Consider the following 23,974-nt stretch of genomic DNA (forward strand, 5'->3'; position numbering starts at 1 on the left):
TGATCTCATTAAGCTGGGAAATGAGATAGCAGAGCTTTGTAAATAATAATAGAGACAGAACTTTAGAATGATGTTAAAGGCATCTATATTGTTTAAAACTGAAAAGGATGTCTATTCGAAACAATTCCAAAGCAGTGGAGGGTAGTGATGTAAATAGGAAGTGGGTGGGGTATCTCTTCTTAATTATCTTATTAATAGGTTATTTTTTTCCTTTGTGTTTTGTCAGTATCCTGAGCCAGGGTTGGTAGTGTCTGTCATTAATGTGCTGTCTTTGTGCCCTCAGTATCAAGGTGTTTGAGTAAATATTGGAGGTTTTATATTTATAATCCCATTTTATATCCCACATACTTTACAAAACAGGATTTAAACCAGTCACAAAAATAATTTTCTGAACTGTCCTCTAAATAATGGCATAATTCAAGGAAATGTTCTTTCAGACTTAATGCAGGCTGTAAGCATTTAAAACAAATGCTGTTTAAAAAACATACCCAGACACAATCCCAAACCTTAGATTTATGGACAAATGTTGTGCTAAGTGGAAACTCCAAGAGAAAATTGGGATGTTAGAATGCCTTGTTTGCGAGATGAGTTTGACACCCTCCTTACAAAAATATCTTGAAATGTTTTTGCACCAAATGTCTTCTGACCTTGGGTCCTGTGTACCACCCCAAAGTTGGTATTTTCAGCAAGGGAATCACAAGTGCCAATGCTTAAGTTAGGTTATGGTCATTTTTCATGTTTATTCAGAAGTTAAATGAAACACTGAATTAGTACTTTTGTTCCCTTCAGTGATGTTACTCTTTGTGGGATAATGGTTTGTCTTTTAGATAATAATACATGGTGACATCATGACTTAACTTGATAGTGGTCACAGTGTAAAACATTTTTTTGAGCATGTCAGAGAAGTGTTTTAAAATAAAGTTACTTAAAAACTCCATTAGTTGATGCAGCTTTTGGTGCTTGGAGAGCACTAAAAATTGACAAAATCATTTAGTAACTGGCAATGGCAAATTCCTGTGCAAAGAGAGAATTTAGTCTGTGTCAGGGATCTGTCTCCTGCCTGATTTTTGCACTTTGTTTTTGTTTCCTTTTGTAGGGTGAAGGAGACCAGTTACCCCCAGAGCACACTGTCAGACAGTATGAAACATCCAAGATCAGGGCTATAAAAGCTGGAACTTTGGAGAAACTGGTGGAGAACCTTCTCACAGCTTTTGGGGATGCGGATTTTTCCTACATTAGCATCTTCCTTGCAACATACAGGGCCTTTGCTTCTCCCAGGGCAGTGCTGGAACTTCTTCTGGACAGGTAAGAGCCACTGCTGTGCAGTGGGAGTGGACCCATTATTTACATGTCAGGGGAAAGTTGTCAGGAACTTCTTCCCTTGTTTTTAGTGGGCATAGATTTAATAACCTGTTGTCAAGAGTACTGCAAAATCCAGAATATCATAAACATCCAGTCTATAAATGCATTGCTGCTCCCATCCCAATACTCACCAAAGCATAGGTAAGGAAAGTGTACCATGTATGGCTGCTGAAGGACCCAGCAGGGCCAACACAACGAAATTAATACAAGTTTCCTCCAAAAAACCCAACAGAATGCATGGGCTGCAATGTCATACCTAGAATAGATTCCAGAATTCTGTTAGATGCCAGTATTTTCAGACCTAGGTCTTCTGTTTGGGGGCTGCTGGTTCAGAACAGGGATTGTACAATCACAAGGATTTGCTGTCCCATTCTATTCTGTCACACAAATACACAGCCAGCAATTTTTGCAGACAGCCCAAGAGCTGCTAAATGTTATAAGAATGGCTTTTATGGTCAGACTGTTAAATCATGACTGCTCTGTCTGCATAAATGCTTGGAGCACGCAGCATTTGTTTCTTACCCTAAATTCTAACTGAGACGTGGATGGGTCAGGGGTGCTCTTATTTTGGGAGTGTCATATTTGTTGCACTTTCAAAATCTGTGATTCACAGAAATGGCTGCTCTGGCATGAGGTAGTTAGGACAGAGAAATGGCATAAGAACTCCTAGGGTTTAATTTTAACTCTTGCACTAGGTAGATAAGGAGCAAGGCATGGATAAATTATCTGTGCTCTCCTATCTGAAAAGGATAATCCTGGCTGATTTGTAGGAATGCTGTCTGGCTCAATTAGTAAAGGCAATAATAATAATAACCTGACAGTCAGGTAAGCAGTCAGCTGAGAAGAGAGCAGCCATCCTGGAGAGCAGACTTGGTTACAGTGACATTGACTGCTCTGTGCTTTGTCCCTCAGTCCATCCCAATTCTAGGGCAGAATGTGAGAAATTATAAAAATTGACAGTGGATAAGTATGAGAATATAAAGGCATTGATGCTTTATTTGAAGAGGTGAAAATGTCAGGAGAGGGCAGGAAAGCCCAGATGCTCTGTCTCCACAGACCAGAACCCTTTTTTCTGAGCCCAGTTTTGATCTTGCTGGCTTGTGTACCTCTGAGCAAGTTACAAAACCCCCTTCAGAGGAATGGGCTGCTTGATCTTGTCAGCATCATCTCCAGCCTTTTAAAATACGTGACAGGACCCACAGGAAATCCTAGGAGGGTACCACTTCCTTCCCTTCTCACAGATCATAGGAGCGTGGTGCTTAAGAGTCCATGGATTCTCATGGCTTTTTGTGTATTATGGATAATCTAGAATTTTATGTCTCAGGAGAAAATACAGATTAAATTTAAGATGTAAAAGTTCGAATGGTTTACATGTAATTGAGGAATATGGACTTCTGAAGAAAAGCAGATGTTATAAGGAAAAAAACCTGAAAAAAAGATGGGTAGTAATTGATTTTAACCAACTCGGTTTTCATCTCTAGATTAGTTGAGAGTAAGTAGCCCTGAGCCTGCATTCTTGCAACTTTGTTTTTAGTGACACTTGTTAATAATCAGAGAACAGAGACTAAAGTGGGTGTCAGTGCATCATTTGTGTTTTGGTTTGTGTGTCAGTGAAGGATTTATGAAAAAGGCAATCTCTTAAAAAAAAAAAACAACAGCGGCACAATTTTGGCGTTTGTCATCAGTTTCAGTTTCATTTAAAGAGCTTGAGCCTTGTCTCTTATTCTTGGGGATAGAGGAGGGTTGTGGAGTAAGGGAACAATTAGAAGTGCTGAGCTCTTGTTGTTTGGTCCAAGGGAGAGCAGTGATGTGACCAGATCAAAAAAGGCCCTTCCAGCTTTTTACAGGTGAGCAGCTCCATGGGAGAGAGGAGGAGGGAACAGCATCCACATCATTTGCAGGATATTTTATTTTGTAGGGACATACTCAGTGAGAAACTTCCTCCACAATGTATCTATCTGTGGAAGCTGGATCACCCTCAAGCCCAGTGCATTCAATTTATGCTGGATTTGCTGTGGGTACAGTGCTGCAGAATTGTCTGATGAGTGTATTGGACTTACACAAACCCAGCTTACACTAGAAGTCCTGGGACTCTTGGGAAAATGTCCTGGGAAATGGGCATATCCTGTACCCTAAGTGTGTGGGGAAACACTCATTTGGTGCTGTCTGCAGAGTATCCTGTCCAAGCAGTGCAGTGCTGGCTGAATTTGGGGCAGGAAGCATTTATGGTGTCCAAAAGCAGGTGAGGTGCTCTTTCCTGAGCCAGGGAAGCAAATAAAAAAGCTGATGCTGTGCTTAAGAGAAACCTCAGTTTTAGAAACAGTTTTAGAAATCTGGTTGTTGCATTTTTTTAAATTTTCTTTCCTCCAGGACTTCACATTACCCTTTTGCTTTTGATTAAATTTGAGACAGAAGCCCTATTAATTTTTTTAGCGAGGATCAACCTATAGAGGTTTTCTTCTAAGATAGATTAGAGGTCACTAGACAAAATCTTGAGCATGGGCTGGTATGTTGAGAAGTGGGTGGAAGACTTGTGTTTCCAAAGCTATTTAGGAGTAATTGAACATCCACATCCCTTTAGCATTCATGGGAGTTTGGCATCTAAGTGCAGCAGACAGCTCTGGAAATCTGCCAAGCTTTTAACACTCTACATTCTGATATTTTCTAGTCGTTTGGTACAATGGAGAGGGAGAGTTAAAGGAAAAAGATCCTGGTGGCATTTTGATGTGGAAGCCTTCCGTGGAAGTTCCTGGATGGAAGGAGAGTGGCTCCTCCTGGCCCTGGATGTGGGGATACAGTGTGGTGCCTTTGGTATTCCAGGGGGGCTGTTCCAAAGTGTGATGGAAGCCAGAGCTGGTTAGCTACACAGATGAGGTTAGAAGGAGGCCAAATTCCTCTCTTCCATGATGTATTTTGCCCTGATAACCGTGTTCCTCAGAAGGGGAGCTGTGCTGTGCTTGGCACAGGCACAGAGAAAGTAGCAGCCAGTCTGGGGGCAGTGTACAGAGGAGGGAATTGAGATGGTTTGGTGGGAGAGTTGGGGCTGGGTAATGACAGCAAAGAACGAGTTAGATTTATGTGTACCATTCATTTTGCAGGAGGATGGTTTGCTGGGGGGTAAATGGAGAGGATGGGGAGGTGGAGGGGGAGCATCCAAGGAATGGCTCCTGCAGTAGCCACACATTTTGGGACTGCACTTTGTGGTGTTTGACTCACTGCTGTTCCTGTAGTATCTATTATTTCGTCTCTTTTTCCTTTACATTAGGTGGCTTGAGTACTCAGCTAGAGAAGTGATTTCACTTCTGTGACTCTGTGTGTGTAGGATTCAAACCACTTTATTTTTCCTGAGGATCTGGCCTTCCAAATTGCTTGTTTCAATGCTTACAGACTTACTTAGGGCTTTGTTTGGGACTGTTGCGGGGACCACCTTTTCCTATTATTTCTGAGTTATTCAGAGTATTTTCCTCCCTCCCTCTTAAAGGAGACGCGGGGATGCATTTTCCACTCTGTTTTCCAGTGTTTAAACATTCAGTATTACCCATTACATTCTGGTCTCATTTGCTTAGTCACTCCCTTTGAGTGCAGTCTGTAACTTCCCAAATGCCAAGCAAGGCTGAAAAGTTCTGTGGGCTACAGGATCCTTTTGTTTCTCTTGTCTCTTTTTGTATGCAAAGCATTCCTACAAGGCTGGGCAGTGAAAGGCTCTTTGTCCGGGAGCTGGTGAGAACAGAGTGCTGGAAGGCTGCAGAAAGGCTGCTCTTTACATCACTTGTGTTGTTAACTCCTCCTAACCCGTATTTAATGACCTGTTCTTCATGGAGAGATGAGAGATAGGCAGAGATTTACATCTGGCAACGTTAAGGAGGCGTTATATCCTTCTCCAGTTCTGCCCAGAAAACTGCCTGCTCTTTATTGCTGTCGTAAGGATTTCTCTTGTAAAACTCAGCTTGTCTTCTCTACTGGGATTTAAATACAAGTGCCTAACGTTCTGCAAAGACATATTTAGTATTTTATGCAATAGTAGAACAATGACGTTGGGACTTATCTCAATAATTTTTCCTCAAATATTAACTGCAAGTTTTGAAAACAGAGTATAATTTTTTTTTTTTTTTTAATTTCCCTAGCAGTGGGAAAGTGCCTTTTGTCTACTGGGTGAGACGTGTTTTAGGCATCTTTTACAGAGTAGATGGCAGTGGAGAGTGAAATCCTCTCCCTTTAACAACAGGTCTGTGATTCTTATAATACTTAATAATAAGCCTTAGACCAGTGCTTGAGAGGAGCATAAAGCTACCACCACTTCATCCATTGAAAGGTTTTTGGATGAGTTTGTGACAGTTCTGACGTGTACCTGCAGGACAGAAACAGCTCACTGTGTTTGCTCTGGCTGATGTTACCAGGTTGTTGTAGCACAAGCACTTAAGGATGCACTTGTTTTAACTCTTTGGATTAATTGAGATGGAGAAACCTAAATGGAGAAAATCAGCTTGTCTTATTCTGGACAGTGCATAATTGTTCACCTTCATTGCCTGTAGGGAGCCATGGAATTCTTCATGGATAACTATGGAGCTGCATATCTGAAACAATGGGCACTGCTGCTGAAAGTGAGGTGCATGATCCTGCCTGGAGTTGTGCCTAGGTTCCATCTCTCCCAGCGGTGTTTTCACAGCATCCTGGGCTTTTCTCACTGGTACCATCGGGAGCTTGGGCACAAAGGGAGCACTTGTCACCTAGGAAACCTTGAAATAACCCTTGGAGCTGTTAGGAGTGGCAGGTGCTGGAGACACAGAAAGCTGTACTGTGGTTGTGTTACAGTCTTGTTGCACACTGGGATATTCCCCTGGGAAAGGATGGAGTGAAAACAGGCAGAAGGGGCTTGGAGCTGTGAGCAGAGACATTGTTTTGGTTGATTCCTCCTGTGTGCAGGCTGCTTTATGTAAATTAACAAATTAGTTTGGCTGTTTCTTTAGGGTATTTTCCCTCCTCAGTGAAATAATCTTCAAGGTCCTTGATTCTGCCCACTTGTTAAGATTCCTTGTAGTTTGAGCTGGAAGCGCCCTGTAGTTGTTTATGGTAATTGTATATGAGTGATACAACTTGGGATTTTGCTTTTATTCACTAGAGTTTCTTCTAAACGTGCATTTCCTTTTTCAGGTTTGGAAGCCTGGAGACCTCAAGCCATGGAGAAGTGGCAAACCTGAATTCTTTGGAATCTGAGATGGTACTCAGGGCGTAAGTATGGATTTGCACTGTGGAGCAGGCCCCAGACAGGTCTTGGAGGAGGATATGAGCAGCAGAGCTGTTGTTTCCCCCTGAAAATTCACAGCACTGTTTGCATGCTTAAACAAGCTTGTGGAAAGGCCAAGTACCAACTGTCTTGTAACATATCCAATAATACAATCCAGGCGTCTTTTGCAGGGAAATTGTTTTGGAATTAAACATGGGGTGAACACATCTAGGCCAACATTTTGCTGATTAAACAAAGGAGGAGTGTTTGTTTTCTCTGCCTTATCTGTGGCAGTAAGTGGTTATTGCTTCTGAGTGATTTTATTGTCATTACAGCAATGCCTGCAGAACAAAGCTAGGGGTGACTCAGACAACGTGTGTGTGCATGGATCTTTTCCATTAGTGCCCTGGGATTTACAGTGCTGCTTTTTGAGTGGGATTTAAATTCTGAGGTCATCTTCATTTGCAAAAGAAATAGCAAAGCAGTTTTGAACTGCAGTTTAAATGAGGAAAAAGGCGTTTTGGCTATCCTCCTGGAGTTTTATCTTTAGACATTGGGTGTAAAATGTGCCTCAGGTCATCAGCATTTGTACTTTGACATCTGTGGTTTGAATGCACTGTGGCATGCATGGTTATATTTGATTACAGAATGAAGATGCTTGGTTCTTGTCAGCATTGCTGGTTTTCTGTTCCTCTTGCCCCATGGGACTTGACATGGGAGCTCAACCCTTGGTCTTTCCTGGCTGGTAAAATATTTTGCTCCCATTTTGCCACGAGAACTCCTCAAAGAACAGCTGGTAGCTAGAACTTGGTTACAGGCACCAAGGAGGCAGCATTATGTCATGGGTGGAAGCAATAAGAGACAGCCAGTGGTTCCCACACTTCCACCCAGACTGAGCTCTAGGGTCTCTTCCAGCTTTTGGGCAAACCATTTGATGTCCCCTGATCTCAGTCATAAAACATGACTAAAGCTTTCTGCAGAAAGCTATTCCTGCAGAATAGCTGAAGGATTTATACTGGGGGTGAGGAATTCATTTCACCAGTACAAACCATGGTGGGATTAATCCCCCAGCTGCCTTTTTGTGGACCTAGAGGACTTTGATGGAGGGAAGAGGGGTGAAAACAATCTTGATGTTACTTGTGGCACTTGTGCTTTGGGCAAAATGCATTAGTTTTTAGTTACACCTGCAGGCGAGTGTGCAAGCAAATAACATTTAGTAGGAGAGTGTTTGTTTGGGTTTGTTTCTTTCTTTGGTTGGTTTTAGTGGAATAATTTTCCTCCTGGCAAAAATACAGTTTACCAGCCTCGTCAGTTGCTCCCTGCTGCATCAATGCTTTTTCTTCCCTTTTGGCACATAACACCTTTGCCCAGCCAGGGATGGACAAATGCATGGAGCCTTTGGTCCTGTTCCTGTTGTAGCTCAACTTCTGGTGAATTTTCTGACAAATTTTTCATTAATGTAGTTCAGAGCAGCTGATTTTGATCCTTTGGCCTTCATAGGATGCCTTTTATGTGTGAATTTGATATCTTTGCTCAATCAGTGTCTATAGAAAGTTCAGCAATGAAGTTATCAACAGAGTTATTTTTCAGGTGTATATACATGTTTAAACAGATCCCGTGTAAATATGAATTCACGATCCTTCCCTAAACATTTCCATTGCTTTCAGTTGCTCTTAGATACTCTACTCTTCTCTTAGATAGAATTAATGGTCTCTGGAAAGTGTTTGGCTTTGTAGTCCTGTTGTGAAACATGTACTTCTGGCAGTTCAGGTTTTCTCTTGTCTGGGATAATTCCAATATAATTGCATTTGCCCTCTTTTCTCATAGAACAGAAACATGATATAATTGTGCTCTTGGTTTTATGTGACTTGGAGAAATAGGAGGAAGCAGCAGAAGAGCCTTGTTATTTCTTACCATTAACTCTGTATTTCTCAGAGGGAAAATATCTCATGGGGAAGCCTGTGGTCTGTGGCCAGAGACCTTCTGCATTCATCAGACTCCTGTTGTGACAGCTCAGAGGCTTCAAAAAACCAGCCAGGCCATTAGAGGTGGGATGCAATTTAAAGCATTTCCACTGGTTTGACACAAAAAATGCTGCAGAAGTTAAGAATAACAGCAGGAGAGTTTATGACTCCTTAAATACCTCCTGGAGCCTGAAGGAAGGAGGGGAAGCAAAAACTGAGGGTATGTGTGGAAGGAGCATTGTCCTGTGTGGTGCACTGTAAACCCACAGGTTTGTGTTGAAATTCTCTGTTCTTTCTGCACCTGTATTATAGAGGTGTGATGTATTTTGAGGAGAATGCCTGATCTTAATAATCCATTATTTTTCAAATTATGTGAGTATTCCACTCAGTGTTTATGTATGTGCTTCAGTGTTCAGAACCTGCAGATCCTGAGCTGGGGCTTGAGCACATTTATGGCACTTGTCAGAGAGGCTTGTGGGAGCTTGAAGCCTGCCCTTCTGTTCCCAGGTCCTGCAGTTATTCCACACTGCTGCAGTGAGTTACTGACCCAAGGTCGCTTCACCTGTGTTCAGAAACGTGCCCTCCCAGGACCCATTCTGCCAAGGGGATTTTATCCTCTTCACTTTCCTATAATAACATCATTCCTATAATTTTTGGGGCTGCTGCAGTGGTCAAAAAATTGTATTTTTCAACAGGGGTCAGACTTAATTACATCTAATATGTGATTTAAACAAAGGCACTGTACTTTTCAAAATACCTTGGATCTTAGAGTTGTGAGTAACATCAAAACCATCACAAGTTTTGTAGGCTTCAAACAACCTGCCTTTTTCATTCCCTTTCAGGACCCACCTTAGCTTTTCACGTTCAGTAATTTAATTTCCACACTTCTCTCTACTTTCAGTCAGTCAGACAGTTCATGATCACAAGTAACAGAAGAATGAAGTCCAGAAAAGGTCATATATTCCAGCTCAACATCTGAGTTAGATGGACTTCGGCCTGTGTTTCTAGAAATGTGATGCTGTGTCTCTTAATTGTCTGATAGAGAGTTGAAAGCTTATTTGACCCTCTACCTCCTATAAGTAATTTTTTTGTTCTTCCTGTTACCATATCAACAAGATTGCCTTGTGCTGTGTCTCATGTTTTTGTGTCAAGGGGTGACAGACTTCCCTTCTCATTGGAGGTGGTTGTTATCTGTGGAATCTTCTGTGTTCTCTGCATGGCTTCTGTTCACATTCAAAAAAATGTGTAACACACCAAGGTGTGTGACAATTCAGAATAAAACCATAAATACATTAAACATAAACAAATTATCAGCATGATTTACTGCACTAAGATTTAAAGAGAAATTGATAAAATTTCTACTATAATTCAGTTATGTTCTTGCCTTTTAAATGAGGTTGTATAGTTCAAATGTGTTGTTTGTCACCTGATGAAAAGCAGATGAGGAATGAAAGTCAAGCAAAAGGCAGTTCTTTCTCTTACTCCTGTCTGATGTGAAGGCTTGTTGCACCTTATCAGGCAGAGTCATGGAGCACCTAGATGGGAGAGTCACCTCCTTGAGACCTGCAGCACCTTCATGTAACCTGGGAAGGGGGTCAGCAAGCCAAGCAACTGGTGGATGCAGTGTGGGGCCTTCACTCCTCCCCAAATGGCCAAGTGGACTGCCCAGGAGATGGAAATAATGCTTTTGGGGATAGGAACCTATCACCTGATCTCTCTTTGGAGCAGACCAGTTCCTCAGTTAACTGTTAACGCTTTGAAAAGGTTGGGTTTTCTGTGCAGGGTGATAGAAACACCCTGTAGAACAAGTTGTGCCATTTTCCTGCTCTAGTGAAGGACAGTGTTAATTTTGATTTCTGGGGTTTTGAGTTCTGGGCAGTCAGTCCACTTGTGGCAGATAGCTTCTCCCAGAGCACAGGCTCCATGAATTTGAAGAGGTGATGTGTTAAAAGAAGATTGACATGGAACACCAGGCTGAGGACTGGAACTGAGAAAGGAACATAAACCCTTCACAAGCTAAAATACTGTAACTGCTTGTACCTTCAGGGATTTAGGGGCTCTGCAAGATCCTGAGATGTCTGTGGGTAGTGTGGGGGTCCCCAGCCAGGCCATGGCACTGGGATCCCTTGCTGAGCCTGTGACATCTGGGGAGCTGAGGCAGTACATCAGCAAGGGGTGCTGAGCTGGCTGCCACCAGGTCTAAAGATTTGTGTCAGTGCAGCTCCCAGAAGTGATTCATTCCTGTCCAGGCACACAAAAAGCCATGCAGGCTGGCAGTCCAGGCTGGTGTGCAGTGTTTGCATTTGGGGAAGCATAGTTCAGTGTTAACTGAATCTAGTTCCTTGGAGACCTTACTCAGAAATACAGGAGTACAAACCTGGTATTACCTGCAGGAAAGCTTTTTCAAGAGGCAGACAATGTTGCCATGTTGGTCTGTGGATTTGGACTGTGATTATTTGGTTGTTTGCTTTCTAGAGGTCTAACATTAGTACTGCCATGGCTTTTGAGTCCTTGAATAAGAGCAAAAAGTCTTTTCAAGTCTCCTCTTGGACTACAAGGCTGTGGTTTCCTTCTGTTGCTGGCTTTGGAGTCCACTGGTTGTGCTTTCCCTCGGATGGATGACAGGCCACAGAAATGATTCAAAATACTTGAGGCTTTTTCGCTTGTCTTGAATGTCAGCTCATAGTTGCATCTGCTTTATTATCAAAATGTGGAATTTATTTGTTGTTAAGACTTGGAATGTGGCACAATTGAAAACTGCAGACAAAGCAACTTGAAGCTAAACTGAAACCTTGTTTCAGTTCAAATAGAGAAAATAAAGGAATTATTCAGTGACCACATGGCATCTTTTGTGTGTTCACCTCTCCTCTTCTGCATTAAAATAGCAAATACCAAAACCTTCAGTTTAGTACCACAGCATTTGGAGTTTTTCATAGTGACAAGCAAACATTCTCCCATGGCTTTTTGTGCATTTGGATCTTCCTGCCCAAAACCTTGTCTTTTGGTTCTTTCTGATGCAAACAGTCCCACTGGAAAACAATGTGCACAGTTACAACACTGCAGAAGTAAAACTGGACCTGAAACATTGTACTCCAGGACAGTAGACACCAAAGGAATGTGAGACAAATGGAAGAAAATTGGCTGGAAGCTTCTGATGCCTGGGACATCCATGGTGGGGAGCAGTTAAGTTGCATTTGGGAGAGCAACGATTTTCATTCCAGTAGAGCAAGTTAAGCTCAAGCAACATCAGAAACTAGTGTGGTTACATGAGAAGCAGAGTCAAACACAGGGCAGTGGGAGAGTTACGAAAACAACCAGAACCAAGCAGAAAAAAATAATTAGAAAGAAAAATAATGATTGGCATCTCAATTAAAACAAAGAACAGCTAGCAGAGCGCTTCACTTAGTGGCTTCATGTCTGTCCCAGCAAAAGTCTCACATATGTTAGTGAACAAATTTTTTTCCAAATCAGAAAGAGCTGGTCATTTGCTGGAAGTCATTATCAGGACAGTATTTATAAACAAATTGGATGTGAGAAGCCACCCTTGGAGCAGCCTCTTCTTGTGGTTTACTTACATTTTACCCCTGATTTAACAAGCAAAACTGAGAAAATAGAGATGCCTCAATTTAGTCTGTGAGCAGGCCTGAGACTTACTGTCTGGACAGTGGAGGAAAGGGAACAGCCAACTGTAATGAGGCTTTTCTTGATGGACTTAAGAAGGCATTTGGCAAATTATAGTTAATTTTGTGCACATTCTTATAGAATTTCATAAGAAACTAATAATTTGACCTCTTTTGCGTCAGAGGCTCCCCTTATTCTCCTTAAGTGTTGAGATTCCCTTCTCATTTTTTAGAAATAATTGTGGTGGGTCTTTTGCCATTTTAGTCAGAAATTGAGGTTTAACAAGTCCAAGTGCCAGGTCCTGCACTTTGGCCAGAACAACCCCTGCAGTGCTACAGGCTGGGGACAGTGCCCTGGAGGAAAGGGACCTGGGGGTGCTGGTGGCAGCAGCTGGACATGAGCCAGCAGTGTGCCCTGGTGGCCACGGGCACCTGCCCTGGAATCAGGAATGGTGTGGGCAGCAGCAGCAGGGAGGTCACTCTTGCCTGGGCACAAGTGAGGCCACACCTCGAGTGCTGTGTCCAGCTCTGGGCCCCTCAGTTTAGGAAGGACACTGAGATTCTTGAATACATCAGAGGAGGCAACGAGGCTGGTGAAGGGCTTGGAGCACAAACCCTGTGAGGAACCACTGAGGGAGCTGGGGTTGTTTAGCCTGGAGAAAAGGAGACTCAGAGGTGACCTTATCACTCTCCACAACTCCCTGAAAGGAGGTTATAATCAGGTGGGGGTTGGTCTCTTCTCCCAGATAACCCCTGACAGAACGAGAGGACACAGTCTTAAACTATGCCAGGGGAAGTTTAGGTTAGACATTAGGAAAAAATTCCTCACTGAGGGAGTGATTTGGCTCTGGAATTGTCTGCTCGGGGAGGTGATGGAGTCAGGCCCTTGGTGGTGTTTAAAGAAGACTGGCACTCAGTGCTATGGTTTCACTGATGAGGAGGTGTCAGGTCATAGATTGTTTCCAACCTGATTAAGTCTGTGATGCTGCGAAATGCTGTCTTTAATTCCTGTCAGATCCTGTCAGGACTGTTAGAGTTGTCTTCCCAGTAGGGACGAGGCCAGGCAGAATTCCCCTGTGGTGTGAGGGTCTCATTTCCCACCTCCACTGTGCCCTGCTGAGCTGACAGAGCTGTTGGACTTGGAGCTGCCACAGGCCTGTCACCTTCTGTGCAGCTCATGGGCAGAGTGGGTGGGTGAGTTCTTGAACACTTTTTTTGAGTCCAGTTTTTGAACAACAGGCTCAGATACACTTCTCCACCTACCTGGATAGCTTTTGGAGGCTGAAACCTTCAGGCTCCAAGCAAAGCTGGTGTAGAAATCAGAAGGCTTTCTGATAGGTGTGAAACTTGAAAGCATTGCTTAGCAGCGCCTGGAGTCTGTGGCCAGCAGCACAGGAGTTAAGCATTGAGGGGTTTTTTTATAGGCAGGAAATAAAGAACTTATAACTCATAATCAACCCATGAAAAATGTAGTCTGTAATGTTTCTTTCCTGTCTGAGCTCTTGGAAGGCCCCTGCTCCTATCTGAGTCTGTTGAGCACAGAGAGTTTCTTTGCAAGGGCAGCACATATAAAGCTACTGCACGATATGGGCAAATGTCCAGCCCATTTCTGGAAAGCTGCATTATTCCCTGACACTCCAGTAGAAACAGCTGGGCAGCAGGAGGTCACTAGGGCACAGTCTACCTCTTCTCTCTTTCCTATTTCCCCTCTTGACTGAAATGATTTTGTTGGCAAATTCAGTGTCTGTAGCAGCTGTGAACTCTTCACCCTGCTCTGGGAGACTGGATCTGTCTTAAACTCTGTTTTACTGTTCAGCTTAAGAAAGCAGCCACCAACCAAGCCTCAGGAAACTGAGCTCGGTGTAGAGAGTGTGTGAGCAATATTCGACAAGAACTTGCCCTGTGGAGAGGCTCCTCCTTCCAAATCATGGCTGAATTGGTAAATGGTTGCAGGAATAGAATACCTGGCCTGGCTTTTGGTGTTGGGATCAGGGGGATGATGGTTTGTGATGTGGATGGGGAAAAGCAGCATGGAGCAGGAGGAAATGCACTATTTGAGCATGGGGTGAGGCACAGTGTTCCCTGCCTGTGGTGGGAATGAGAGGAAAATGCTGTGGGCACAGGGCAGTGGTGTTTGTGCCTGTTGGTGCTGCTGTGACAGCATTCTGGGGGTGTGTGAGAGAAGACAACTGAAACTGGGAGAGACTGGGAGCATCTACTTGTTGTGTGTGGTCTTTCCTTGGGATGTGGAGCTGGTCCTGCACTCTTGGCTGTGTTACAGCTTGCAGTGAAACCTGAAATCCAGAACTTGTTCGCATGTTAATTTTTGATTATAAATACTTCTTGTAGCTCTGAAATTGTAATTCCAGCATTACTCCTGTCAGCAAGCCTAACCAAAGACTATTACCAACAGGTTTCCAAATACTTTAACTGAAAATTCAAAGTTGCCACGTTATCAGAACAAGAAGGGAAAGAAACAACAGACTTAAATGGATGCAACCTGTATGAAATCTGTCTGGTATTGAAAGTTAATTGAGTTTTGAGGAAAACCCACACAATTCAGATGAGACAGAGAGTGGGAGAAACTCTCTTTACTGTTTCTTAACTGTTGGTTTATTTTGGATGCTGCTGAGCAGCTGAGTTAACCAGAGCCTGCTGTGGTTTCCCAGCTTGCAGCAGGAATGTGCCAGTATCTGTACACAGCCCCAAATAGAGAGTTTCCTGAGCTGGAGGGGACTTGAGATATAGGTATGGTTTTGGAGACATGGAAAGTTCAGGGCCTTTTTCTCAGGAAGTTTTGGGTGTTAATTGTGCCTTTTGTTCTGAAATAAGGAGCTTAAAGTTTTAAGAATTGTGGTTATTTTTTAGTAATTTTTTTTATTTTTGCCGCACTGAGTTGAAAACTGTCAACAACATTGCAAATTATTTCTGGAAAACCATAGCTTAAATTGTCTTATTTTCTTACAAAACCAAATTGAAATCATGATAAATCCCTGCAAATATATGATCTAAGGGCATTCCCACAAACATATACTGTGCAGTATCTAAGTACAAATCTAATGGCTGGGTGCGGATGAAAACCTACAGAAGTCAGGAAAAGCAAACAAAGAGATCACTTCCCCTCTGCTTCAGGCAGGGTGGAAACTGAGTCATAAGCTCTGCTTTCCCCTCATCCCCCTCAGTCTGTGGAAGGATTGGCCATGGGTTGGTGTTCTTTTTTTCTGCACGTATCTAAGAAAAATCTGGGATAACTTCCTGAACAAGACCCAGTGGTCCTACAACTCCTTAGGCATCCTTTCCCTGCTCTGCCAGCACCAACAGGACACCCTTTTTGCGTGCTGCAGTTTGACAGCCCCTCCTTGGTTTGTGCTGAAGATGAAACCAGTAAATGTATCTGCTGATACATTTTTTTTATCAGCAGGATTAGCAGGGTCACTGTGTCTCCTGGGCTCAGCTCTCTGGGCACTCCCAGGGCAGCGTCGTGCTGCAGCGAGGGTTTTATCCTCCCAAAAGGAGGTTTTATCCTCCCAAAAGGAGGTTTTATCCTCCCAAAAGGAGGCAATCCCACTCACTATGTGTGTGCCTGTGGGGGTTAGCTTCGGGGTTGTCTCCTTTTTCCTCTGTGAAAAGCACAGTTTCAGTAGGCAGGCTTCCTACTAAGACTGTAGATGAGGAGGAACATGGTGTGGAGGGTTTTGCAGCTCCAGTGTGGTCCCCAGACTCTGCAGCTGATGAAAGGCCCCAAAGGAAGCATTTGGTTTAGCATTTCCACTGGGAAGGAGCCATGAATACCTTGTTTCCTCCCTGCTATTTTCCCACAACATCCCAGGGAGTGGTTATGGAGCAAACATTGAGCTTTTCCCAGTGGCCCAAGGCGGAATGAAGAAATGATGCTGTGCTGTTGATGGGGTGTGTAATGTCTGGTGGTTGTTAAAGATGGCTGTGGCACAGCTCAGTACAGGTACTTCAGGTGGGCTGTCAGTGTCTCCTGTGTTGGTTGTTCTGTTGGATACAGCTACACCAGTTCCATCTGGATGCAAACACTGTGTTCTCTCTGTCCACTTGCAGTGAAATAGCGTCAGTTCTACGGGCCTGGCTCGATCAGTGCTCGGAGGATTTCAGGGAGCCCCCTGACTACATGTGTTTGCTGAAGTTGCTGGATTATCTGAAGAACAATATGCCCAATTCTGACATGGAGAGTAGGGTGCAGAACCTCTTGAAGCAGTTTCAGAACCAAGAAGTAGAAGCTGTTGGTGAGTTACCATTCCCTTCTCTCTTTCTGTCCTCCCAGGCTGTGAGATGCCCCAGGGATTTATGTGCAGTACATTTCACCACCTCTCATGCTTATCAATAATATTGTGAGGCTCACCAGTGACTTTTGTCTTGTTTTATTTTGTTTTTTTAAAAGGAAACCCAACCTCTCTGTGAGGCTGCAGGGATCCCTCTGTGAGGGATGAAATAGTGTTACAGTGTGAGGTGCCTGTGTCTGTTCATCCTGGGGTGGCTTGAGAAACCCAACACTTCTCTAATATTTAGCCAAAGCTTTGAGATTGCTGCAGCAGCCAGCTGGTTAATGGTCAGCACACTTCCATGTCACTGAGTTAAAACACACAGCTGCTCTCTAGCTGCGCTTCCCACTTAACCTCCTCCTGCTCCCCAAAATCCCCAAGCAAACAAGAAACAGAACTCAGAGCTGCGACAAAATACAGCGTGAGTCACAAGTTTTGTCCTGCAGCTTTTCTTCTCAGTTACCCTCTTGTCAAAGGAAGTGCCTGTGGGTGTTTTTTCCTATTGGAGTGGCTGGCTGCTGGTATCCAAGGACAGAGGAAAATCTTACGTTATTGGGGGTCACAGCCTGCTGGAACAATAGTGAACTGTAGTCACACAAACCTGACACATCTCCGTATCCTGGTCAGAAAGCTTCCTGTGGCACAGCTGGGGAGTGGGGAGAGCCCACACGGGGTGGGAATGAGAACTGGAATCAGCTTCCAGCTTTGGTAGAGAGGTGATAGGGAATAATTAATGCATAAAGGATAAAGAAGATGCCAGAAGAAACCCCCAGGTTTCATTCCATAAAAGTCGTGTCTGCTGGATGCTCCAGAAATACTGTGTCAATGCATAATCCTGTGAAATGCCAAAATAACTCAGTTATGAACAGAGAAAGGAGTAATGCCCAGAGCCCAGGCCTTTATTGAGCACAGGTAAGGGAACAGGGGGGCTAAGGTGTTGCTAGTGCTGATGTTTCCTGGGCTGGCTTCCCCCAGCTCAAACAAGGAAAACTCATGAGAACTGTATTTGGGTTTGTCTGTCCTTCAGAGTGAACAGAAGTTCCCAGCAGCCCTGCTTCTGTATTTGTTTCCTTAAGTGACAGCTGAAAATGTTCTTTTTTGAGTCAGAGGTGGGCCAATAGCAATGATAACATTTTCTAAACCGTGGCAGAATAGAGGCAATGAAATTAAGCTGTGGGATTTGCAGAAAAGAGTTCTAAGATTGCCTTACTTTTATAAGAGCCCCATCTTTGTACATTTTCTTTCAAAATTCCTGATACATTTTCTGCAATCGTTGATAATTACTGTCCCAAAGCATTCTGGCTGGGTTCTGAATTTTGAAATTTGGGCTCTAATCCTACAGCTTGATTTGGGTAATCAACCCTCTGTTCTGTGCTGCCATCAGCCATGCCAGCAGATTAGATTGCAGTACCAGATAGGAAGATAAAAGCTGCTTCTGGCTTTAATTCTTGCGGGTTGAGCAAGCAAAACAAGGAGAGGCAGAGGTTGCAGGGTCAGGAGGAGCTTGCTCTCAGTGCAGTCAAAAGGCAGTCAGACTTTGAGAGGGCTGAGTGGATCAGAGGGGTCCTAAGATGATGAGATACTTAAGTATCAACAAGGGGGTTTCAGCTTGTTGAAGAGTAGGGAAAAGATTGCTTACATGTTTGTGAAGGAGAAAAAGAGGGATAAAAAAGAAAAGGAGAATTCAGGACCTTGTTTTAAGCATGCTGTGAGGTTTTTTGCATAGGGCTGCAGCTCAGTGGTGAGGATTTTCAGTTGAATTTCAAGAGCCAAAAGGAAAACGAGGTTTTACAAAGCCAAAAGGAGGGAGATTCTTGTAGCAGTCCACTCCAAGTCCATTAAATTATGCAAATTGTTACAAAACAGGAAAAGTAGTGCTGGAACCGAGGTCTCCATTTACCCCACTGAGTTCTGCCAATAAATTGTGCAATTCAAATGTACAGATGGAAATCAGCCTGTAGACATAACTTGTTACATCAAAACTGTAGCAATTTACATTGGTGATTATGTTCTGTTAATTACTGGAGGAAGGAACAATGAGGTATTTTGAAAAACAATGTTTTTCTATCACATTATCTGCTTTTGTTGCTTTAGTGCTCTGCTTTAACTGGGTAGGAAGTCTTGCATAACACTCTTTGTTTTTGTAAATGAAACCTCACCAATAGTAAACTCGGGACTTTGGTTGTTAGTCTTTGACAAGTCCCTGTTTTTTTCTCCCTCCTTATGGAGTTACTGCCGCCTTACAGTAAAAGGGCTTAGGATTTATTTTCAGGGAGTTTCTATCTGACTTCTTCCTCTACCATGGGAAACAAGGGCATATTTCTTGGTGCTTGAATTTTTTGTGCCAAACTTCTGGGAGCCAGAAGGTGACATGGCAGCAGCTGTGGAACCCTTTCCTTTCTGCACTGGGTCAGGTCCCTCAGTGAGGACAGCTCTGCTCTCTCATCTCCTCTCTGCTGCCCAGTGCAGACTTAGAACTATTCAGCAGAATATTGTAGGTGCTCACTGTACTCCATTTCCTGGGAAAAATTCCCTGAGATGAAAGGTGAAGGCTGCTGGAATAAACTCTCTTCAGTATAGCCCATATAGCCACAAAGGGTGCCAGGAAATCTGGTATCTTCTTTCATTTCTGGATAGAAGGGAATTCCTTATGCAATATTTTTGGGGTATAAATGCAGCCTCATGCCTTTGTAGTTTGAATTTTTTATTTTCAGATTATAAATACTGAAAAGCAGATTAACAAAACTGTGCAGTGCCAGTAAGGAATTTCCATTGGAGTGGTGGTGATGTTTTTTCTTTCAGAAGAATAATTAGCAAATGGGTCAAGCCACTTCTCTGCTAAGATTTGTTCTCTCTATTTCTTTTTATTCTACCTTTTCTTTGCCAGTTTAATCTTCTGGTCATTTTTCTCACTCAGATGGCACCGTGGGGCCATTACATCAGGCCCTTGGGGCATTCTGCTGTAATATAGTGATGTTGCAAAATAAACACCTGCTTTGATTCATTGTTTGCTGTACAAATTTACTGAATGTTGCTTTCCATTCTGGCCAGATGGGTTTTGTAGCACTTCCTCCAGTGGCCTGGTTGATGGAGAGGAACTGGAGATCAGCAATCCAGAAGAATTCTCCTCTTTTCAAGACCACGTTGTGGCAGAACAGTTGACATACATGGATGTGGTATGTGGAGTATAGCATATAATTTTATAAAATAATACATTTTTTAAGTTACGTTGCTTGAAGTATAGGGTTCCAGAACAGGACTGCTGCTGGGACACAGAACACAGCTGTGGTTATTCCAGCTATTTCAGTCATTGGGCTTTTTCTTTCTGGTTGGTTTGTTTGGGGTTTTTTTTGTTGTTGTTGTTTATCTGTTTGTTTTTTTCCAATGTGTAGCCTCTTATGCAAAATTTATTTGCACTGAAAAATAGCACATTTTAACTATATCACTACCAGGTTTAAAGATGACTAGGTACTATGGACTGCAGTGCTCAGATTTTGCTTTGTCTGTATCAATTCCCTTCTAAAATACTGTTGTATAAAAAAAAAATTATCTTGGTTACACAGCTGATATAAAGGTGTCCCTTATTTTCCCAGTGTTGTTTAGCTGACAGTTCTTTGGGGGCATCAGGCCTATAAAGAGTATGCCAAAGTATAATTTAAACTAAGAGAGACTTTAAATTTAATAATTTAAACTAATTAAGACTTCCCTTTAAGTACCATATTAGATTTAGATCAAATTTGTCCTCTAAGCCTGTATTTCTTCTTGTGAGTAAAAGAGATTTAGGAGAAACCTGCTGGCTTACCACACCTCTGTTTCACTCTAGATGCTCTTCAGAAGAGTTGTGCCCTACCACTGTTTGGGATCCATCTGGTCTCAAAGGGATAAGAAGGAAAACAAGAACCTGGCTCCAACCATCAGAGCCACCATCACTCAGTTCAATGCAGTCACCAAATGTGTCATCAGCACTATCCTGGGGACCAGGGAGCTCAAAATCCAGCAGAGAGCCAAGATCATTGAGAAGTGGATTAATATTGCACATGTAAAGCATTTAGTCTGTTTAATGGTTTTTTGGGTGGGTGCCTTGGAGTGAAGGAGTTGGGAGAAGAGAAAGGGGGTTGTACACATTGGTCCCAGGCCATCTTACCTCTAATTCTTTCTATTTTTAACTGATTTTTTTGTGATACTAAATTAATATTGCCCTTCCTCTCCTCAGTTCTTCCCCACCATGGAAATGGGGTCGGTATTTCATGCCAAAGCTTTAGAGAAGTCCAGACAGCTGATGGGAGTAGCTCTTCCCTTGTCCACTGATGGAATCACCCCACTGTGGGAGGCCACTGGCCTGGGCAGGCAGGACCTCACCAGCACGTGGAATCACCTCCCTGTGCCTCAGCACAGCTTCCAAGAGGGTCTTGTGGCAGATTCCATGTTTTTATCATGTTCTTCCTAATCTTTGCTAGACGTGGTTTTTTTCATGCCTGCTTCACATAACTCCAGTTTGCTGATTTCCTGGGTTTCAGTATTTCACTGTAACCTTCCTAATTCCCCTCAGGGCACTGGGCAGCTGCCAATAAACGAGACCTCTCTGGAGGAGACCATTTCAAGCTCTTCCACGTGGATATATGTGGACTTCTAAGAATCCCATGGATTCTTTTTGAGCTGTACAGAACAGTCAGAAAAAGCTGAAGCCAGAGGCTTTCCAACCTTGGCAACTTCTGTGCTTCCAGGGGCAGCATTCAGCCCTGGCACCTGAGCTCTGGCAATTGCATGGTTCAGGAAGCTGGTATGGGGAAGGTTTTGGACTTCTCCTGCGGCACTTTTAGTTTTTATCATCATCTGATGGATATTTTATAGCCTGTGTGAAGGGATTAGGAAGTTTGATTTCCAGTTTCTACCTGCAGATCTAAGTTGCAGAGTGCACCAGCTAAAAGGGCCTTTTTCCTGGGGCAGATTGGACAGAACTTCCTCATCATTCCAAGGCAGAAAGGAGGCCTGGGGAAGTCAGGAAAGGCACTGCCCTCATCCCACTCACTCTGTGGATGGACAACTTTATTCTACACCCCTGTGGATTCTGTGCTTCTCCCTTTTCTTAATTCATACCTTCTGTGCTTCTCCCTTTACTGAATTCATTAAATGCTCCAGTTGTAGCATGAAGCACATGAAAAATGTATGTGCACGCTCTGCACATGTACAGCAGCTGGGTGCACATACACTTAGCTGCCCACTTCTGAAGAAAGCTGCTTGCTTTGTGCATGCAAATGAATGTTTTGAATAGTTAGGTGCCTGAATTAGAAAATAATCCACTCATTAAAGTACAGTTATTCACTAACAGCTAAACTTAGCAGCGTGGTGTTCCACATTTGTTCTCTCTTCATGACTTTTGGATCCATTTTCTTGGTTCAAAAGATAAACTGAATACTTTCCCTACTGCCAGCCCTCTCTGCTCCACCTAGATCAAAGGTTCCTGAGCAGGAGCAGCCAATTTCACTCAAACAATATTTTCTTTAAAAATAAAAAGTAAAAATGAAATCATTAATGTCCTGTTATGCTTAAATTTTTTTTTTAAATCAAAGCTGTTTCTACACAGGATTCTTTCTGGTTTTCCCCCTGTGAAGGACGCAGCATGAAACAAAGTTATTAAAACCAGTCTTAGAAATTCTTCTTACATGCAAATGAAAGCTTGCTCAAGTTTAGTCTGCAGTCAGTTGAATCACTGAGAACACTAAATCCAATATTAAATGAAATTCCTACTGTGCTCTGAATCATACAGTGTCCAGTTCAGTCAAGATGGTTCCAAATTGGATCTTCCAGTTCAAACTCCTGTTGTACTGGGAAGAAAGAAGGAAAGATGATAATTTGTGCCTCTAAAATCATGTTCTCTCCAACCTAAATTTCAGGTTGAACAAAAAGAAATGTCAGTCTCTGGAGAAGAGCTGTCATGGGTTCATGGGTTTTGGTTTTGGGTTTTTTTTTTTTGCCTCAAATCATGCAAAAATAGCTTTCAGGTCTAGTGAGTCCTGCCCCATGATCTTGAACTTGATCTTTATCTGACCCAAGTGTTCAGGTGCTGTCGGCCCAGGCTCTCTGCTTAAGCCACACTTCAATAAATGTAGTCTCCTAATTAGCACAGTTTTTTGTAGGTCAGTGACTGGAGAGCTTGTACAGTCACTTTTAATGCAACTTGTGAACAGAGATGCTGATACATTAGGGTATGACTTTTGCTTATGCTGAGGTTGCTTTACATTTGTTCAGTGCTACAAAGGAAATAAATCATGTCTATTTTCACTGTGAGGATCCTTTACATAATAAGCATTATTGGGGTAAGAGTCAGATTCATAAAAATGTTGATAAGCAGAATTGGAGTTTGAATACATCCTTACCTCCATGCAGCAGTCAGATTGGCAGGTGTTTTGTCTGCTGGCTTTGCATGTACAGACACCTGTGCTGAAGTTCGTGGTGTCCAAGCTCTTGTGCTTGAGCCACCAACAGATTTCCAGGAGTCACAGACCAGACTTTTGTTTCCCTCCACTTCATGAGGAATCTGTGCTACTTACTTGAGTTCCTCATTATCCTTTACCACCCAAGCTTTTGCCACAGCGTAGCTGCATAAGAAACATCCATGAACCAGGCTCTCTGTTCAGATTTGATCCCAGCTCTGGAAAAGCTGGGAAGGTTTTTTCTCTACAACAGTGTGCACATACTTGAATAACAGGTTATTCCTTTGCATGTCTTTATTTTTAATTGACGCTGAGATGATTGAGGGTTTACATTTTAAATACCACATATAAAGAGGCAAAGCCTGGTTTTCTCCCTAAGGGGTAAAAGGGATTGGTAACTATAAAGAGCTTTTTAAGAAGTGTAACCTTTGTGCCTTTCACCACGGCTTCGTGGACTCAGTTCCACTTTTATTTTCACTTGGAGAACTGGAAGCTGTGACACCACAAATACATGAAAGTGAGCAAAACAAGCTCTAGATGCCAAAGCTTGTGAAGTGTTTGGTGGCTGGAGAGGGGAGTGATATTTTTGATGGTCAGTATTTGCACAGCTGCTGCTCAGCAGTGAGAATGTGCAGCAGGCATGGCAGGGCTCAGAGAGAGGAGCACTGAGGGCTGCGTGGTGCTGACATTTAATGCTCCTGTGTTTCCAACCGCTCCTTTCACAGGAATGTAGGATCCTGAAGAACTTTTCCTCCTTGAGGGCCATCATTTCAGCTCTGCAGTCCAACTCCATCTATCGGCTGAAGACCACCTGGATGTTTGTTTCTAAGTAAGCCTCTCCCTCAGTTCCCCAGGGCTCATTGCTCCTTCTTTTCATCTTCTCCTCACTCTTCCTGTTCTGTTCCTTCACTGGCATGGGTCCTGTCAGAACTTCCCATTTCTGGGAGGCTCAGACCACCCCTGATGCGAGCTTCTCCTTCCTGTTGAGGGGACAATTGGCCATTGGGGATACTGAATTCTGTCCTTTGTAGCATTTTGGGTCTTCCACAACCTCTCCAGAAACACTGTGGCACTGGCTTCT

At 43.1% G+C, this 23,974-nt stretch overlaps 1 protein-coding gene across 2 annotated transcripts in view; it reads left to right on the forward strand.

The window, feature by feature from the left end:
• The window catches only part of RGL1 (ral guanine nucleotide dissociation stimulator like 1), a 53,751-nt gene that overhangs the window by 18,832 nt on the left and 10,945 nt on the right, over positions 1–23,974 (forward strand). For both annotated transcript variants that reach the window (XM_066324670.1, XM_066324671.1), the window contains exons 3-8: positions 1,097–1,305; positions 6,514–6,591; positions 16,239–16,423; positions 19,511–19,635; positions 20,283–20,498; positions 23,619–23,722. In XM_066324670.1, the coding sequence (XP_066180767.1) occupies positions 1,097–1,305; positions 6,514–6,591; positions 16,239–16,423; positions 19,511–19,635; positions 20,283–20,498; positions 23,619–23,722 (917 nt within the window). The remainder of the gene's footprint in view (positions 1–1,096; positions 1,306–6,513; positions 6,592–16,238; positions 16,424–19,510; positions 19,636–20,282; positions 20,499–23,618; positions 23,723–23,974) is intronic.

The sequence above is a fragment of the Sylvia atricapilla genome, chromosome 9 (assembly GCF_009819655.1).
Source record: "Sylvia atricapilla isolate bSylAtr1 chromosome 9, bSylAtr1.pri, whole genome shotgun sequence".
In the NCBI taxonomy this organism is placed as follows: domain Eukaryota; kingdom Metazoa; phylum Chordata; class Aves; order Passeriformes; family Sylviidae; genus Sylvia; species Sylvia atricapilla.